Raw genomic sequence first — 21,191 nt, forward strand, 5'->3', positions numbered from 1 at the left:
TAGATACAATTCACAAAAGACTTATATCAGATAGCACAGAATGACTATTATACCCATTTGCCAAAGATGGAAAAATAGCCTATTTAAAGACTATTACAGTACTGGTACAGTCACAGTGAATTCCAACACCTTACCTATCTAAATATTAATGCCTGGGAATCTGTTTACTCCCTAAATTAATTAGTTTGATTTATTTACAGTTGTAATAAAAATTATTCAACCCCCATTGCAAATCAACCAAAATTAAAATAGCTCAACAAAACGCATGTTTCAAGTGGTTTCCCCAAATTCAACAAAAAATCAACTTTTAATGACTTATGCCGTCGCAAAATTATTCAACCCCTTCATGGTAAGCATCTTTAGTACTTAGTAGAACATCCTTTTGCTGTTATGACCTGCTGCAAACAAGTTCTATAACCAGACACCAGCTTCTGGCAGTGTTTCTGAGGAATCTTTAGCCTATTCCTCATGAGCAATGGCCTCCAGTTCAGTAATATTCTTGTTTGTGGGCTGCAACCGCCACCTTTAAATCCCACCAGAGATTTTCTATGGGGTTCAAGTCAGGTGACTGTGATGGCCACTGTAGAATCTTCCAGGATGACTTCTGCAACCAAGCCTTGGTGGAATTTTGAGGTATGCTTGGGATCATTGTCCTGTTGGAAGGTCCAATGCTTCAGCTTCAGCTTCCTCACTGACGGCATGACGTTTTCTCCTAAGATTTCCTGATACTTCAATGAATCCATCTTGCCTTTCACACGCTGCAGATTTCCATTGCCAGTGTTCTTTTCAGCGTAAGCTTCATTCTTCTTCCTAGTAATATAAGTAGCATACTTTTCTGAATATTGTTACCATCATAATAAGATGTAAAGTCTAATTATTCATCTCAAATCAGTTCAATGTTAATTCATTTAAGGTCAATAATAGCGCAAAGTTAATTTAACTTTGGCTAAATTCAGCTATACAACGTCTTCTAAACAGTATGCAGTAAAGCTAGTATTCCATTTTGAGAACAGACAATTCCTCCTATGGCAAGCCGTTTGACATTTAGTCCTTAAAACATACTGGTATCTATTTTCATGTTTCTATTGCTTGTTTTTAGCAACTATCTATTGCATTAGTTACTAGTACTTATATCTTTAAAAAGGTCCTAGTACCTAAAGAATAAGTATTTATTCATTAGATACTAGTTGCCTATTAAATGGATACTAGTACATGTTCATTAGATACTAGTAGTTGTTCATTAGAAACTAGCACGTATTCATTAGATATTAGTACTTATTTTAACCATGACTAACAATTATTGTATTGTTACTAGTAACACACATACATTTTTTCCCATTGACTTCTATGGGGATCTGTCATTCAGGTATCAACCATTCAGTTCTGACTAGTATGTATTCTATTTGTGACTGTGTATTTATTATATATTATTAGTTATTTCATTAGGTACTTAATACAAGCATAAGGGACGCTCAGAGGGTTTGGTTAAGCACTAGTAGAAATGGTGGTCAGAGTTTCAGGTTAGAGAAACTGGAGCGAGAGAGAGTGTCCCAGCTGAAGGGTTTATTTGATTATTTTGGTATTAAACGCATTTGCCCTTATGGTTGTGTTCTACAATGAACAGAGAAAACAAAATGCAATATAAAATTTACAATAAAAAACCATAGCTTCACATTACTTTGATAAATAGGTGTGCAAATTCAGCTTACATTTCTAAATTATACTGCAGAACATACACAACTAAACAGTATCAAACAAGCATTTGACGGACTTGGTTAGCATGCAGTTTTACTTTGCGGCCTCAGATACCGCAGAACAGAGTCCTGCACAGGTCCATTTTTGGAGACCCGCCCCCGCAAAGTTCGGCACCAGATCCGACCCGTCACCCGTGATAATATCAAAATTAAATCCGCACCCGCCCAGACCCGTTAATATTTGGCCCGTTACCCGACCCGTGCCCGCGATAAACCACACAGGTGACGCGTTCATGCAACATAAGGGTGCGCTGCCAATAACGCACCTAAAAGCTGTCACAAAGAACTGGGAAAAGTAGATGATTATTAATAGGCCTGTCAAATATATCAATGAGACATTTCAATTGTTTATTAATAAGCAAGTGTTTTCTGTGTCAAAGATGACGATGCTGACTCGCGATCTTCACAGTAGTGAACGCGCCAGAGAGAAATGCACATTTCATACAGATTATAAGCAGAGAACAGTCAGTTTTCTTTCGTTTTGAATTGTTTTGTTTAAAAGTACACATTTCATGCTTTCTATTTCTCAGGTCTGTGAGGCAAGTAGCTTATACGTTGAGTTTCGGTTCATTTAAGAGACGATCAGTTCACGCGCGGGCGCCTCCGGCCGTGTCCTGATTATGTTGCCTACCTGCTATATTTACTTCTTATTTATTAAATCCATGAATTTGGTAGATGAAACATTGATTAAAATTTAGATACAATTAATACAAAACGAAATTCACTTTAAAGAAAGGCTTAACAAACTTAATGAAGTGGTCAAAATCATGTCTGCCCACTCCATTTGTCTCACGATATTCGGGATCATCTTATCTTATTCATGCTTTTCACTTTTCATATATTCAACATGAAATAAAAAAAAAAGTATATTATTTTATTTAAACATGAATATGAAACTAAATCGTTTTTTAATGACTGGGCTACAACACATAGGCCTATTAGCCTACAGTACAGAGAAATTTAATGTCGCAACTTGGTCGGACTAAAAGGGGAGAAAAAAATTAAATTGGGTCGGTCCTAAATTGACAGGGTAGGTCGGGTTATGGCAAACAAGAATATTTTTAAGGATGGCCTGACTAAAACACATATTTGCGTATGTGTAATGCTGGTAATTTAGACATACAAAATACTGCACATATTTTTCATCCGCTACCCGCCCGCAAGGAGTTCATTATCCGCCCGTGTCCCCGCCCGTGAATTTTAGGAATGTCACAATCCACCCGTTTTAGCCACTTTTATGCGGGTACCCGCGGATACCCGCGGGTACCCGACCCGTTGCAGGACTCTGCCGCAGAATTCATTGCGTGCCGGTGACGACAGGATTTTTTTTTCCGAGAAATTGCAGGATTACACTCAAATGTGGTTCTACCTACTCGAATAATCTAATGAATCTAATGATGCACATGTAAAGATATATGTATAAAGTGGTTCAAATGTTGACTTATCTTACCAAGATGCAATTTTATATAGTTTATACTCTTTATATAAATGGACCAAGGTGAACATATTTAAACAGGTTGTGAACCCTGTTTTTTTTTTAGGCAGTTGAATATAACCTGCTGGTCAACTATGGAAGCTGTCACAGTTGCTAGGCGACAAGAACAGTAGGCTAGAGATCCCACTTAACAATGCTCAGTTCAACCTTCGCTTTTGAGGTCGTGGCCTTGGAAGAATGCAGCCTTTGAATTGGGACACAGCCATTGACTGTGCCCTGATTCTTGTTCAGGCATGTCTTGACTTGTCTAAGCGTTAATGAAGTTATATACATAAAGATACCTCCAGGCGGCGTTGTTGGGATTCCATACAGTATTAGTTCTTATTTTATAGATACTCATGCCTATTAAATAGATGCTAGTATTTATTCATTAGATACTAGTTCTTATTTGTTAGATACTAGTGCTTATTAATTTGATACACATACCTATTAAATGCATGCTAGTACTTATTAGATACAAGTAGGCCAAGCTAAAAAAAGGATTAGTAACATGAAAATAGATGCCAGTACGTTAAGGTTTAAATCTTAAAACGGCTTGCCATGTTTCCCTGCATCGTACACAATCCTCCTGTCCAACAGATGGCGCTAATGACACTTCTGCCTGCATTACTATGTGTCTGTGAAGGAAGGAAGACTGGCAGCTTAGAAAATAAACAAAAGACGAGCTCAGATTAATAAATGTTTTTGAGGTTAACCATAATCTTTTAACCACGTTTGTGCAGTCTTTAGGTTGAACTATCAGCAAGGGCTGTCCGATTGGCCATGAATTTAGACCTATCGCTGCGAGTGAGCGTCTTCTCCGAACAAGGAGGAAGGAAATACATGGAGGATTTAACTGAGGTGATCGTGGAGCTGGAACCCAGCGACGATGAGCTGCGAGAGGCCGGACACACTGATCCAAAGCCGGACCAAGAGCCCGTCTCTGAAAGCGACCCGCCGGACTACACAAACAAGCCTTTACCCGTCATGGTAACGTGGAGAAACACCCTGACGACCGATGAGAGCGACGGTACAGAGGAGCCCGGGACTCAACCGGCGGCAGCGGACAGCAGGAGATCGGTCGCGTTCTTCGCCGTGTTTGACGGCCACGGAGGGCGAGAAGCCGCGCTGTTCGCTCGAGATCACCTCTGGGATTTTCTCAAGAAGCAGCGGGGCTTTTGGTCTAAGGATTACCGGAAAGTTTGTGCCGCAATTCGTAAGGGCTTCGTTGCATGTCATCATGCAATGTGGAAAAAGCTTCGTAAGTACATTCAAGACTATTTCCCAAGACATTTTCTGACGAGAGTGCTTTTTTAAATTTATATATATTTTAAATGTCTTAAGTTGACTACGTTGTGAGTAGCGTCAATTATAAGGTTATGGTGATCAGTGTAATTTAAGACCTCCAGGCAATTTTTAACGCCTGAAATAACATACGTGTTAAAATTATTCTTAGACAGATGAATATAATACTGGGGCAGCGATTGAGTAATACACTATTTGAAATTGGGCGCCACGCTATATAGCTACTTACTGCAGAAAACACGAAAAAAATCGAACGGATGGGTCTCGGTGCGCATGCGCGGAAATTGACAGGTTAATAAGCAGATCTATCCAAAAACGGTTGCAGACCTTTACACACTTTTAGAGGGATGAAGCAAATACATTATACTACGGAAGCAGTTTCCGCCACAGCGGAGTAAAATATGATTCTGTTGGCATAATAATTAGAAACTTTCTCATAATTATTTAGTATATCATTATATTGAGAAAATTACTAATAATGACTTCCTATTATTATTTCTATTATCTCTTGAGAAACTGTCCCATAACTGTGTACTTAGTATTTCATAATAACGAGAAATGCTCTCATAAGTTAATTTTATAGTGTTTATTTAGAAGAAAAATCTATTTAATTAATTAGTTAACATCTTATGAGCAGAGAACCTTTCTCGTGATAATGGCTTAATGTCGTGTAATACCTCGTAATAATGAGAAATATTCTAATAATAATAATTTTTTTTTTCATAATAATGAGGTTTCTTGTAAAATTGGGTTTCTCGTAATGAGTTTCTTGTAATAATGACTTTGTATCTCATTAGAATAAGAATCTTTCTCATAAATAATAATGATTTATCTCATTATGAGAAGCTTTCTCGTAATAATGACTTTTCACATTATTATGAAACACTTTCTCAAAACAATGACTCTCATAAACTCTCATAATAATGATGACTTTAAAATGTAGAAATATATACTTTGCACACCTGAATCTGTAGCAGGTACAACGTAAACCAAAAAAATTTAAAAGTCTCGCACACCACTCGAACTTGAATCATTTATGCTAATAGATTTAAGAACAGATCAACAGAACTTCCTAAGGCAATAATAATGACTTAACATCTCATAGTAATGAGTGTTGAATAAAATAAAAACTCTTTTGTTTATAAATGTATCTTAATGTGCGCATGTGCAAAGCCATAGACCGCGTGCGCGTGATGGCAGGCTAGCGACATCTGTTGGTCAAAGCCGTGTAACGTTAAATGCAAGAACACAGCAAACATGGCACGTTTTGCGAAACGGTTGTTTTCATTCTTGTGTAATCTATAATAAAATTAAATAACAATGAAGATTGTTTATTATGAGATGTTAATTCTTTATTATTTGAAAGTATCTCATTATGACTTACAGAACTGGATTTTATTCAGCTGTGGAGGAAATAGCCTTGCAATCAATGTCTTGATGCTGTAGTGTTTAACCCTTTGTCTGTCCTTCAGCTGAATGGCCAAAAACATTAACTGGCCTCCCCAGTACTTCAGGCACTACAGCCAGTGTGGTGGTCATCAGAGGGGACCGCATGTTTGTGGCTCATGTCGGGGACTCGTCTGTTGTGCTGGGTGTGAGGGAAGATCCCTCTGATAAAGTCATCAAAGCTGTGGAGGTCACACAAGACCACAAGCCTGAGCTCCCGAAAGAGAAGCAGAGAATTGAGGGACTGGGAGGAAGGTGAGAGCTTGATTTTTAATACTTTCTAGTCATCATAAGAATCAATCTCTTGGATTCATGCAGTCATTTCCTCTTTTTGCGTGTGAGTGTAGTGTGGTGAAGAAGTCTGGCGTGAACCGTGTGGTGTGGAAGAGGCCTAGGCTAACTCACAACGGCCCGGTCAGGAGGAGCACCCCGATCGATCAGATCCCCTTCCTCGCTGTTGCCAGAGCTCTGGGTAAACACTTAATTGTACTCTCACTCCGATATATTAAATATTAAGTAATATGTGGTTTGTACTGACTTCAAAAGCCATTGCTTTAAATGGTGTTTAGAAGGATTGTGTAAACCTGCCAAAATCCTATAAAAATCCATTACTGTCAAATTCAGTGCCTTTTCACTATTCATCATCAGGGATACAGTAGTTCACCCAAAAATGAAAATTCGGTCATCAGTTCTGGCGTGTTTTGGCGTGTTTGCACCGCAGACGATTTTAGTTCTAGGAACTCCTTTTGGAGGAACTAATTTAGCTCATACTTCAGAGTAGGGTCTAAACCAGCACTATAGGAACTATCCGTGACGTTAATCTACACTGATTGGCCGAACACACGCGAAACACCAGCACCCGCCATTAAAAAAAAAGCAGTGTAAACACATAGATTATAACAAACTAACTCTACGAAATTGGAAAACAGTGATAGATGGACCTCTCAACTTTTACTCTAGAAAATCATCCACGCAACTTTGAGGGGACCAAGCGAAAAATTATTATATATTTTTGCTCACCTAGCAACACTGGACATCAACCACACGGCATACGCTAAAACCTTTTCATATACTGTCTACTTTCTATGTATAACAGTTCTATCTAATAACGTATTAGACAGGACTGTTAGACAGATCGTAAACTAACGAACACAGAGAATGCGAGCACTGTGTGGCTCTGGCTAGCATTCTCAGCGCCGTCAAAATAAAGGTCCGCCGTTCTCCTTGCCGTCAAAATTAAAGTCACATCAACAAGCGCGGCTTACGTCACTTCAGAGTTCCTACTAGCGGTGCTGCGAATGCAACCAGGAAAACGTTCCTAGGGGGTACTATTAGTTCTCTGGGAACCACCTGGTGGCTAGTTCCTAGAACTATCCGGTGCGAAAGCCCCTATACTGGTAGGCACATGAGGGTGAGTAAATTATGAAAGAATATTTGTTTTTGTGTGAACCATCCCTTTAAACTTAAAGCTGAGATGGAATTGACAGACTTGTTTTTCGAGCTGAACGGTCCTTAATATCAAAATGTAGAGATTTTTCCGTAAGCTTTTCTAGAATTTCCAGGATGTATTTATTGTCAAATGCGACTGTATGCAAATAATGTTGTAAACGTGTCCGTGCAGGTGATCTATGGAGTTATGACTTCTACAGTGGAGAGTTTGTGGTGTCTCCTGAGCCTGACACCAATGTGGTGACCCTTGACCCAAGACGGCATCGTTACATCATCGTTGGCAGTGATGGCCTTTGGAACATGGTGCCACCGCAAGAGGCGGTGACTGTGTGCCAGAGCCATGATGAAGCTGTGGTACGAAAAAAATAGTTTCTAACTACATGTTGTTCTATTCTAACTTCTCACTGCTATTTGTGTTAATTTCTAAAGGTCCGTTCACACTAAGGATGATAACTATAAAAATATAGTTCTAAATATAAAAGAATAGCAGAGTCCACACCACAACTATAACGATAACGGCACAGAGAAACGATATAGATGGAATGACTTTCAGAATGATTTTTTACAGCTGATGAATGAAAAAAATTTTGAAAGCCAATCAGAATCTGTCCTGCTTTAAAGAGCTTGAGCTAATGTAGTTATTGTAATCTTTCCAGTTATCATTCTTGGTGTGAACGGGCCTTAAGAGTGTGTTTTATGTCCTACAGGCACCCTTCGGGATGTCGGTTGCACGTCGGTTGGGCTGCCATGCGTTGATGCGATGGCGTCAACGGATGCTCCGTGCAGACAATACCAGCGTTATAGTTATCGCCCTTCCTGAGCCTGGCAAACCCCACCTTCCTATGCATAGAGACGAGGTCATTCTCAGCCTAGCAGAGGGCCCGCACTGTGACCCAGCTATAGGGTCCCGCTCCAACACACCACTCATTAAGGTAAAAGAGGCTTAAAACCACACGTTGAGAAGCAATGGCAGGCTGAGGGTGTTTTCAGGAAACAAAACCTAAAATTAATTTTGCTTTTTGGTGCCACCAGTAGCGCAAAAATAGAGGGAATGCTATGACGTCACAGTAGGCGGGAGTCACAAAAGTTAGTGGCAGTGTTTGTGTTCAGCGTGAATGCCGCGAATAACACTCAAAACTAAAATGGGGAAGAGCTGTGCGATTGACTGTACAAATAGATTAAACAAAAAATCTATTTTTTTACTGACTGCTGAAAAGCTACAGAAAAGAGAAGCAAATGGATCGCTGCAAACAACTGGAAACAACTAGAATCCAGCCAGTGAAACGTGGTTTTGTCTCAGATATATTGATTTTGGGGGTAAAATCATACCCTAGGACCTAGGTCATATATTGTATTGATAACTCCTATTTACCATCTTATATTCTGCGTAACTGTAAAGTATTTGTCAATGTTTATTTAGTCTTGTGTTTTACAGAGGGGGATCGTTAGATAATGTTAGACAAACCAATTTTTTTCTTACAAAGCATATATATACAGTGTTTCCCCTACCATTATGTAAGGGGGGCGCCCCCCCCCTCCCTAATGGCTCGCCCCCCACCCCTGAAGGTCAAGTAAATTTGATTTGATTTTCTTTATAGCGCCAGATTACAATTTGTTATTTTATTAAACAAACTAAATAGTCCTTAAGTAATGTTATTTATCTTATTTCCATGATGGCATGTCCTTTCTGTCTGTGTTTGTGCATTTACAATTATCCCAATGAGTGCGCACGCAGTCACATGCACCCCCCCCCCCGTAAACTGTAAACCTAGGGGAAACACTGATATATATATATATATATATATATATTATTAGTGATGTCAAATGATTAAAATATTTAATCGCATTAATGTCATAGTTAACTTGCAATTAATCACACATTTTTATCTATTCTAAATGTCCCTTGATTTCTTTTTGGCCCATTTTAATGCTCTTATCAACATGGAAAAGTGGATCGGCTTGCTTTGTGCAAATGTTTTTTTATTGAAAACAGCATTGGCATATACTGTAGTGTTCAATTTCACACTAACATTCTCACTTGGAGCAAATAATCACATCAGAGAATTTGCATCAGCTGTGTGCTTGGCCATCAAGTGGCATTTCAGACTGGACGTGCTGCGATGATAGCTCAGCTCACAACGACAAAACACACAGATCACTTTGGTCTTGTCAATGGAACCATTTGCCAACTTTTTAAAAAGTAAGATTTCCATTCAGAATCTTATTGGCATCCATTTCAGCGTCTTTCGCTCACCATCCACTCAAAACGTAACGTTAGCCTACTACTCTTTGGCCGGTTTGCAAGCCCAAACAAGTGTGTGCGGCGTGCCGGTGGTTTTGTTTCCGGTCTAGCTAGATCCGGTGTGGTGTTGTAGTTTTTCTAACGTTACTAGTTGTTGCAACAGCATGTGAAAAAAAACTACAAAGTTTGCTAGGCCAAAAAGAACGTTAATCTCGCAATAAATTTTTTTACGCTGTTAAAATGGGTTTGAGTTAACGCCGTTAATAACGCGTTTAACTGACAGCCCTAATTGTCAAATAAATATATATATATATATATATATATATATATATATATATATATATATATATATATATATTGTTTACACCGGAGAACTCTGTATCGTCTGCCTGGCGGTAACAGCTGACAGTTTTCCAGATAACTTTAACATTTTCTACATAATATATATTGAAACAACCAGAATATCCAAGCGTGAAGTGTGACCAATTGTCAAGTCAATTTTATTTGCATAGCTCTCCATGATACACATTTTTCCCAAGCAGCTTTACAGAAAGTCATAATGTTATGTCTATAATGCCTTAGTGCTTTCACAAGTTTTAGGGCTGGGCGATACGATGAAATATATTGTCCTATCCTTATCCTGGAGGGTTTTGCTCCAACTTGCCTCAACACACATGCCTGGAAGTTTCTAGTATGCCTTGTGAGACCTTGTTTAGCTGGTTCAGGTGTGTATAATTGGGGTCGGAGCTGAACTCTGCAGGACAGTGCCCTCCAGGAGCTGGACTGGACAACCCTGATATACAGTGCTTGCAGAATTAGTAGGCACGTTGATTTTCTGATCATATTTTATTCCCAGGCACATTTTGCCAATTCCAAACCATATTAATCTTAATAACTACAACTCATTTTGTATTTAATCATTTATAAGTGATATATAATTGTTCATGAAGGCTGGAAATGAAAAAAGGCTTATTTTCAAGTGTGCAGAATTATTAGGCACTTTTTCTTTTACAGATAAAATAAGCCAAAAAAGAGATTTAACTCTGACTGAAAAGTCCAAAATTATTAAATGCCCATGAGAAGGATACAATACTAATGCAATACTAGAGATTGCAGTTAAGGCATGCTCATTGGACAGTGAAATACTCATTAGGTCAGCAGGGTCAGAAAAATACAGGTGGAGAAGAAAAGGCACATGTTAACTGCAAAAGATTGAAGAATTAAGATGAAGAATTAAGTGTGAAACCATCAGGAACACTTTAGTCTTCAGCGCCACCATTTTCCAGAACTGCAACCTACCTGGAGTCTCCAGAAGAGCAAGGTGTCAGGATCTCAGAGACTTAGGTTAGGTAAAGAATCCTAAAATGTACCCCCTCTTAATAAGAATCACAAGCTAAAATACATGAAGACTGGTTTTTTATAGGCTTTATAGACAGACAGATTGAGAGTGACTCTTGAAGGACCAGCACCACATCCTCTTCTACCACTATTTGAAGAATTCATCATCTAGAATCTGACAGTAAGTTTTGGTAGTTTATTTTTAGTCCATCTCCTACCCTGAAGTCCATTTTGCAGAGATGGACTAAAAATGAACTCCCAAAACTTACTGTCAGATTCTAGATGATGAATTCTTCAAATAGCGGTAGAAGAGTATTTCACTGTCCAATGGTCATGCCTTAACTGCAATCTCTAGTATTGCATTAGTATTGTATCCTTCTCATGGACATTTAATAATTTTGGACTTTTCGGTTTTAGTTAAATCTCTTTTTTTGGCTTATTTTATCTGTAAAAGAAAACGTGCCTAATAATTCTGCATACCTGATTATAAGGCGTTTTTCATTTCCAGCCTTCATGAACAATTATATATCACTTATAAATGATTAAATACAAAATTAATAGTAGTTATTAAGATTAATATGGTTTGGAATTGGCAAAATGTGCCTGGGAATAAAATATGATCAGAAAATCAACGTGCCTAATAATTCTGCAAGCACTGTATAACAATGATATGATGATGTGATCATGTGGATTTAGATCTACCTATGTTGTTTTTATTGTGTTGTTTAGCAGCTATAACATTCACAGGCTTTGCACATGTCAGAAAACCCGGCGATTCCTGGCCACATGTCAGTGTCATGTGAACGTGAACCAAAGGTTCTCTGGCGAGTTGTAAGGATCACTGTCGAGTCCAACTGCCTTTAATTTAAAAGATAATCATTTGTTTTACTCCTGTTTTCGCAGTTACCAAAAGTTCAGTAGCCATTACCAATACCAGTAAAATTTCTATTTGTATTCAGTGCTTTGTACTAATTTCGATACTATAGCAAAAACTTGAATACACTCACTTTGACTACATAACTAATTTATTTGACTATTTGTATATAAAAAAATATTTTAAATAAATTAAATTAACAATTTATGCTAACATCAACTATGAGTAAATAATAGATTGCATCTTTCAAAAATGTTCGGTAAAAAGTCAGTAATAAAATGAGGAACGAAACCCCAAGTAATAGAGCAAAGATTGTTTTAGGCTTATTAAAGCTACTAAACATATTCAGCCAGGACTTATTAGCAAAGTTAGACTTTTATTCGTCCCATCAATTTCTATGGTTATCACTATATCAATCATTTATAGAGATTATTTATTTTCTACATTTAAATTTAAACCCATTTTGCAATGTTTATGTGGCCATCTCAGCAACACAAAACGTTTATTAAAATGATAGACATTTCTATCTAAATTTTATTCAAATTATACTGAAAGCAAAGAAAGAGTGGTCCCTTTATAATCATTGAAGCTGTCAATCACTTAATTTCAGCTCAAGCTCACAGTTCTGCACTCTTGCGAATTCGAATTCATGTTATAATCAAAGAGGCTGCCTACACCTCACAATTAATCTCTTATTTACATTGTCTCTACACTTTGTTGGAAATAAAAATAGGATTCGCAAGCATGCATAATTCAGTTTTGAGCTGTACTGTTTGGACTGGAATTGAGTGGATTCTGAACTTAAATGCCTCTGATTAGCCATTGATTTTAGCAGACATTTCTATGACCCTGTTTACACCTGGTATTAAGATACTTTTTGGTTGATCGGGTGGGCGTAGACGAGGGAGACACATATCCGTTTCGGAAAAACACACGGAGAGCATCAGCTTTCGTTTCTGCTCTGATAGCTGCAAGACCACACTGAACGGTACATTTTTCGTCATCAAACCAAACTTGGTTCTCCAGTCGACAAAGTTTAAATCCTTCCTGCCTAGTAGGGCTGGGCAAAAAAATCGATTTTTCGATTAATCGTTTTTTAAAATGTGGTCGATTCAAAATCGATTCTCAAACGCCAAGAATCGATTTTTTTCCATCTTTATGTATTAGTTTTCCTCCACTGTTCATAGGCTTGCAAACTCAATTTTATAGCTAATGCTGTGAGATTTTATGGTAGTTTTATCTAAATCATAAAATAACCTCAATTAGTGCTGCACGTTTAATCATATCGCAATCGCTATGACAAGCCTATACGCAATTAGGCTATATGACCAAAATGCTGCCAAAATGCTGTCGTGACTGTGACAGAAAAACTTGCGATGATATCGTGCGTGCGCACAAGACAGCACAGAATAGAATTATCTTTCGCGCTTGAACGAAGAACACACACAATTATGCCAAAATGTATTTTTGTCGAGTATCTTTATAACATAAGAGCAGTCTTATGACGAACGTGAAGAGTTGTGCCTCGTGAGAGAATGAGTCCGCGTGTGAGTTCCGCGTCTCTGTCAACAGCGGCTGGTCTTAAAGGGACAGTACACTGTAGCCACTAATTATCTCTGTCATTTAAGTTAATCAAAGAACAAAGAGAACAGAGAAAAACACTCACTGCTCTTGAATAAAGAACTTTTGTAACTTTGATTAGTCAATATATAATTTATAATTAATGCAACACAGACTGTTTGATAATTTTATTCAATTTCTGTATGGCCTAGCTGTTAGACAGGAAGGGCACATATTATATTATATGCAACGTTTTTATATGTGGGTTTATGTGAGGATTGTTAACCTGTTTGATCAAGACATGCGACTGTTCTGACTTGTCCAATTTTCAGCATACATTTTTCATCTTGCATCAAAATCCTGTCTATTCATTGTATGCATTTGAAATATAGAGTTGGGTTCTGTTTTAATGTACCCAAGTGTACCTAAAATAAAAAGAGTTTAATATACAGGTTTGTAGCTCTTAATTTCTTTTTATTAATTAAACACTTGAAAACTTGTTCACTTTTTTTCTTTTCTTTTTCTTTTTTTAATAAATATAGGATTTGTATTTAATATTCATTGAGTGAGTCGAATCGAAATTAATTTAGAATCGAAATTGGAAAAATCGAATCGAAAATCGAATCGAGAATCGAAATCGAATCGAATTAGAGCTTGCGAATCGAAATCGAATCGAATTGTAACATCTGAATCGATACCCAGCCCTACTGCCTAGTGCGCTTCCCATTATGTTTACACATTAGATCAGTAGGCGGACAGTAGACGGTATTTTGCTGCTGTTCGAACGCATTCAACCACATGAGCATTTACACTATGAAAGCAATCCGGTCGAATGGGTTTTTGACTTCCTCTGGAAGTGGTCGAAAGTGGACATGCTCAACTTTTTAGACCCCGTATAAAAGTGTGGCAAAAAATAGACATTTTGTCTATACGAGTGCAACAGTGGGCACCAGTCAATACTAGCTGTATCTGGAGTCTGGTATTGTCCCATTTGAACAATTCCAGTATCGACTTGGTACCAAAGTGCCAGTGCTTTTCGCAAAACTTGTCTGCAACTTCAAGCAGACAAAAACAGGAGTTCATGATACCCTTGACCTTCGAGATTTCTGTACACTGTCCAGAGTCACAGCTAATCAGAAGTTTTCAGATAAGACTTTTTGCAGAGTTCCTGCTCATGTTAGCCACACTTTGGCTCCATGCCCACCAAAAGAGAGACTAATACGCTGCTCATCAGTCCTGCCTGCTTTTCCCGATCGAGGCCTCCATTGTCAGAGCAGTTCCGATGGAAGCCATGTCTCCGTGTTTGTTTGGCCCCAGTGTGTTTGAAGCACGGCTCCTCCAGCTGCTCTTGGCTGTTTTGCTTTGGCTCAGAGAGCTGGAGAGTGGACAGATGTTTGTGTTTTTAATCCTTTTAAGTGGAGTGGATTTGAGGTTTAGGGAGGCCGCTTTGATCGTTTTTCCTGTTTGCTCTTCTGGTGCTGTTATGATTTTGATAGAGGGGAAATGAAAAATACAGAACAGGGCAAGAGAATGCAAAAGAGCAGCCGTGATGCGTTTCCTCTGTCGTAAAGTAGTGATGAAGACCAGACTTTAGACTCACTTTATTTGTATTTTGTCTTAAAGAGTTGTTGCCATTTGTTTGCAGTTTGAATCTTTTCCATTTCTGCTACTTCCTCTGGAATTACTTGTTTTGAACTTTTTAATATTTCCTTTAGGGATTTACAGATATAACAATTCTGGCCAATACTGATAAACTAATCATTATTGTCATGGTATGACTGATTTAAAAATTCTGTACTATTTTGTCTAAATAAATTGAACACCAAATGGTTTCAAATGCTGCACGATTTCTGTACATCAAAACATGATGTACAGTATGGAAAATGAATATTGAGACTTGATAAATATTACATTTAACAGTGTTTAAAGTATTATTGTATTAAAGATTAACCTTAACCTTAAGCATTAGATTATTGCAAATTTAATGGAAAAATAAAAGGGCAAATGAGCATGCATAGTTAAATATATAAAGTAAATAAAATCTCTATCTACCTTTATCCTAACGAGCCTATTGCATTTTAGATTATGGGAGGCATAAGGTTGTGTTACAAATAATCATTATCCATCAGTTTGATTAAATAAACTGTAAAATTTCCTTCATGCTCTATTTTCAGACGTCAGGAGAATAACGTTAACTCTCCATTTTAATGTGATGTGGTATAACAAGAATATCTATGGCAAGAGCTCTTTTTAGTCGCTGCATTCTTTTCCTCCTGATTCTTTTCTTTTTTCTTCTTTGTTATTCCCATGTAACAGTATGAAAAAATACAACATACACTCCACATTTGTGGCCTGTTGACTCGATTTAATTTGATATATCCCATAAATAATTTACTGGAATGCACTAAGAAGCTCTCGTTTTTCTCCCCAAATCCTCACTACTCTTTCCAGGTTTGTTTTCACACGGATGCTTTAAAATGTACTTGTCTACCCTTTTCACTACTAATCATATTAGCAGTGTTTCCCGGAACGTTTCTAAAGCAGGTAAATACAATATTTATTGTCTGTCAAAATGATGGAATTCCAGTTAATGAACATTTTTGATTAAAGCAATGTATGTTACATACAGTTGAAATCGAAATTATTCAACCCCCATTGCAAATCAGGTTTATTTGCAAAAATTACAGACTTTCAGCTGTTTGCAAAGAACAAATCAAACAAAAGTAATTGAAATAGCTCAACACAACAAAAGTTTCACGTGGTTCCCCCAAATTCAACTGAAAATGCAACTTTTAATGACTTCTGCAGTCTCAAAATTATTCAACCCCTTCATGGCAAACATCTTTAGTACTTGGTAGAACACCCTTTTGCTGACCTTTGCTGTCAGCAGCCGTTTTCAATTTTGGGAATAATAAGAAATGTTTCTTAAGCACCAAATCAGTATATTAGAATGATTTCCGAAGGATCATGTGACACTGAAGACTGGAGTAATGATGCTGAAAAATCTTTTCCATCACAGGAATAAATTACATTAAATTAGAAAACTGAAATAATAGTTCACAATATTATAATATAATATTTTCACAATATTACTCTTAATTTGATTTATTCTCTAATTGAAGGCTTTGTTTTTATGCCAGATAAATGCTGCTCTTTTTTTCTTTCTTTTCTGCTTTAAAAAAAATGTAATAATAATCTGTTATATTATAATATAAATAATCCTCATAAATTAGATTAATTGTAGTTGTTAATGTTTGTTTAATTTATTTTTCTGCTGAATACAAAAGAAGATAATTTGAAGAATGTCTGTAACCAAACAGTTGATGGTTACAGACTTATAACTTATATAATAAAAAATTAATTAAAAAAATCTATGGAGGTCAATGTGGTCCATCAACTGCTGGGTTACCAACATTCTTCAAAATATCTTCTTTTGTGTTCAGCGGAAAACAGAAATTCATACAGGTTTGGAACAACTTGAGGGTGAGTAAATGATGACAGAATTTTCATTTTTGGGTGAACTTTCCCTTTAACTTGTTGTGGAGCTGTCCACTTTCTCAAAAGGACTTTACCTACTTTTACTACTAGCTTGGCAAAAGTAGCCTTAAAAGTAGCTTCCCAACATGTGTAACTTGTAAATAATAAAATGCTAATTCTAGGATCAGAAATGGGTAAAACACAAAATGACTAAATCTTTGACCGTCTACAGACCCCGGATCCAGACCTGTCCTCAGCCAGCAGTGAGTCTTTGCCGGCGCTGGAGAGAAGGAACGGTCTGTCAGGAGTGAGTCTCAGCGCAGAACCCCCGTTAGAGGAAAACCTCCCTTACATTGAGCTCATGGACAAAGCTTCCTTGACTGCGTGCCCCTTTGAGGGCAACTGGACCCCAGAGATGCCCCTGTCCTCACCGGATGTGTCAAGTCCGGTGGGGAAGAGGCCCAGACGCAGCCCCCTCACCCCGAGCAGCTCCCGCCGGAGGACTGGGGAACGCTCCGTACCTAAACGCAACACCGGCAAGAGTCCCAAACGGACGCCCAGCGTCACAATACTACAGCACCGTAAAGCAACACTCTGCGTCTGCTGAACTCCTCCGTCAGACTGCGCACACTAACACAGATGAGCGAAGATGGATGTTCAACCTACATCCTGGTCTCTGATATTCTGCATAGTCACAAGAATAGATAACTGCTATTGTTTTAACTGCCACTGGTTTTATTTGTATCGTATGAATTTTTTTTTTTTTGTCTTTTTTAAATTTTTATTAGTCTTTTGTTAGTGTTTTTTCCCCCTTTCCTTTTACTTTTAATGATGTGAGGGTAAAAAATAAATCTCCCTTTTAGTGTTTGGATTTATAGTCATTTTATATGGAAAAAGAATTCAGATCAGTCTCTCTAAGGAATGTTCTATCAAATGATGTTTTTAATCTTTTACACTTTAAAATAAACAGCAAATCCATCTTTTAAATTTCATGAATTGCTTGTACAGATTTTCTGAAAATGACCAAATAATTGTAGACATACAATATATAATATTTTTATACTTGCAATATTTTTTTCCCCAAATAACCAATTTTCTTGCCCCACAATCCTTGTGCACATTTGTCCATGCCAATATACTTTGTGCATTAAATATTCACATCAGTATTCAATGTATTTGTTAGCATTACCCTGTCTTTCTAATTTTGAGTTACTGCATGAGTTGAAACTGAGACGTATCTCTGATCATCGGACTACAGAGCTTTTATTACATATTTTTTTTTTATAAAACCTTTGTAAAGGGTGAGGATTGCATGTTCTGTTATATCCTTAGAAACTGGCTTTTTCTTGGGGCGTGTTTTGTTTTTTGACTGTTGTATAATGGAATTTACATTTTCGTATGTATTTCGATATTGTAAGTTATTTAATATCAATAATGTCTGTTAATGAAAAGCAGATAACATCTTCCAACACCAGTTCCAGAGCTAATGTGATGTGTGGTTGTAAGTTGATGTTGAGACCGAGGTGTTTGCCAGAGTGTACAGCACAGTTTTAGCGAGATGCTTTTTTGCCCTATGTTTGAGACTTTGTCTTTCGAAGGAGATTTTCCAGATAACTGTCAGTGGATAAGAAGTAACATTTTCATAGTGTTGTTTATGAACTTTCACTATTTACTAGAGTGACAGTTTTGGTTTGAGTACTTCATGTGGTGTTGCCTGAAGGACAGTTACAGCTTGATGGATTTAAATGCATAGGGAATTTATTAAAAACGAACACAAAAATCCAGTTATATTGTGGTTGCATATTTCAAAAAACATCTGCAAGGGGGCCTACATTATATAAAAAACGGTAATACTTTACAATAAGGTCTCATTTGTTAACATTAATTAATGCATTTGCTAACATGATCTAACAATGATATATATATATGCTAACATGATCTAACAATGAGATATATATATATATATTATATATATGCATTTATTAATCTTTGTTAACATTAGAAAAATCCAATTGATCGTTGTTTGTTCATGTTAGTTCATAGTGCATTAGCAAATCAAATGTAAAAAATACAGCTTTGGATTTTAAAAATTTAAATGTTGAAATTACCATATATTAAGATTAATAAATGCTGTAGACGTAGGCTATTGTTCATGTTACCTAATATAGTTAACAAATGAAACCTTATACCAAAGGTGTTACCAAAAAAAAAAAAGTCATGGAGAAATAATATTGTTTTAATGCGATTCTGCATGTTAAAACTTGACAGATTGTGATTTTTCTTTTTCTTTTTTACACTTTCATTCACTGTTGAAATCTGAAACATTTCGCATTTGTAAAAGCCTATCTCTGGCCTGAGCAATAGCGGAAGGTGGGTTTAATGGAGGTTATTCTCTTTTACTGTGCTTTTCTAAAATGCCTGGTCGTTTATATCGAACTGCATCTCTCTCTGAAGTGGGTTTGAATATTAGTGTATTGGATGCCGTCTTGTTCAGGGTTTGATATTTATTTCCTGGAATTGCAATAAAGAGACACTCAGTTTTGTGTTTAAGTGTCGCTATTTTCCGTGTTAGGTTTCTTGAGAAGCATCTAGTCACATTTCATGGACTCAACCAAGTCTCAGTAGTCAAATAGGTAGGCAGAGAAATGTTTAAAAGCAAACCCAATATGTGACCTTAGTATTGCAAATATTGTTTATTGACAATTTTTAAGTGTAGGCCTACTTATAAATGTATCTTTTAAGCATATTTGTGTGTGTGCAAAAAAAACCTGGTGTGGCAGCGTGTTTCAATGTCAACTGTGTTTTTCAACCACTAGGTGGCGGTCAATACTAGGAGACTAGACCGAAAGTCAAGTAATGTGAGCGTCCGTTCACCGCTGAATAGTTTTACTTGACATTTTCTAGAAGCCTAATCTCAGAGCATGAGTGATAGTGACACACACCTGACAGCAGCTAAACCCACACCCTCCATAATGGTGCTAAACTGACAAGGAAACACTTCTGATCTGCTGCTCCTCTTGAGTGAAGAGTGTGCGTGAGTGTGGGTGTTTATTCGTGGGGAAGAAAATTGGTTGAAAAATGTGCTACTTGACTCTTAACTACTTTTTGGAACGTCCTCAATTGTAAAACATAAATAGGCCTTTATAGCATAACAAAATAATGTTTTTCCAAAAAAGACAGCCTTGTGAAAAGAGTAGGTTTAGAATGAGTCTGTATTAAATATAAGTTGCTTTATTTCAAATCAAAGGTCTATGTGTAGTGTTATGTCCTTAAAGGGTCAAAAGATTCATAAATAGAACACTTTTTATTTTCATCCATCTATCTATTCTCCAAACACAGAAGTGAATTTGCATTTCCTTCAACCGGAGGCTTATACATTTCACTTTTGGTGTGAAATGGAATTTACATTTGCCAAATATATAACTTTTTTTGTTTTGTTATTAAAAAACAAACAAGCTAGCCAGCCCAGGTGAGAAAGAGTGTCTCAAAAGTAACATAATGCATTACTTTCCATGACAAATTACACAATTAGTTACTATTAGTAATGCAATATTGTAATGCACTAAAAACACTACAATTAGCCAATATAAGGTTATAGTATTTCAAAAATTAAATGTCCTCATTTAGATATTTAACGAAACCTGATAACACATTCCTTTGTAAGGACAACCTGGGGAATAGGAAAAGAATATTTCAAAAATATAATTGTCATTGATTGATTATAATTATTAACTGTAATTAATTGTAAAAGTTTTCATGAATAAAATAGCCTGACATTTATTTATTAGTTTGTTGTTTTATATCATTAACTTTAAAAAGTGTTCATATATAAAATAACATTTATTTATTTACTTAAAAATATGGGCAGCATTAGTTGTAAAAAGTGTTCATATATAAAATTACATTTATTTATTTAAAAACGACATTGGGCATAATTTTAAAAGAATGAATAAATAAGTAAAAAATAAATAATATATTTTAGGGGTTTGGGTTAGGATTAGTCTATAGTAATTCTAATTGTCTTTATAAGATTGAATTGTGTAATATTTAGACTGTGGCCTACTGGTTGGTTGTGTTTGGTTTGATGTACTATAATCGCAGAAATAACGTACTCTTCCACTGCGGGAGGAGGCGTCTATGTGGACAATGATGCTGATGATATTATGACAAGAAATGGAGTTCACATTACCAGTCGGTCATGATATTATGAGGAATTACATTGAGATAAAGTGTATGAATTGTGTCTGTGTCAGTGCTCTTAATATTTCACTA

General features: G+C 36.7%; 1 protein-coding gene across 1 annotated transcript; it reads left to right on the top strand.

Moving 5' to 3' along the window:
- Positions 1–3,841: 3,841 nt before the first annotated feature.
- ppm1db (protein phosphatase, Mg2+/Mn2+ dependent, 1Db) lies at positions 3,842–18,703 on the top strand. The gene is made up of 6 exons (XM_082171460.1): positions 3,842–4,489; positions 6,006–6,234; positions 6,327–6,451; positions 7,601–7,782; positions 8,136–8,360; positions 17,152–18,703. Exons 1-6 carry the CDS (start codon positions 4,012–4,014, stop codon positions 17,524–17,526), a joined length of 1,614 nt encoding a protein of 537 aa, XP_082027586.1. The 5' UTR covers positions 3,842–4,011; the 3' UTR covers positions 17,527–18,703.
- Positions 18,704–21,191: the final 2,488 nt, after the last annotated feature.

The sequence above is a fragment of the Leuciscus leuciscus genome (assembly GCF_965113295.1).
Source record: "Leuciscus leuciscus genome assembly, chromosome: 5".
Lineage (NCBI taxonomy): Eukaryota > Metazoa > Chordata > Actinopteri > Cypriniformes > Leuciscidae > Leuciscus > Leuciscus leuciscus.

What these genes read in the sequence shown, in the direction of transcription:
- ppm1db (XM_082171460.1), top strand. Translation starts at nt 4,012, where the DNA reads ATGAATTTAGACCTATCGCTGCGAGTGAGCGTCTTCTCCGAACAAGGA. An exon ending in AGAGCCATGATGAAGCTGTG is followed by an intron (nt 7,783 to 8,135) that starts GTACGAAAAAAA and finishes TATGTCCTACAG; the next exon opens with GCACCCTTCGGGATGTCGGT. An exon ending in CCAACACACCACTCATTAAG is followed by an intron (nt 8,361 to 17,151) that starts GTAAAAGAGGCT and finishes GACCGTCTACAG; the next exon opens with ACCCCGGATCCAGACCTGTC.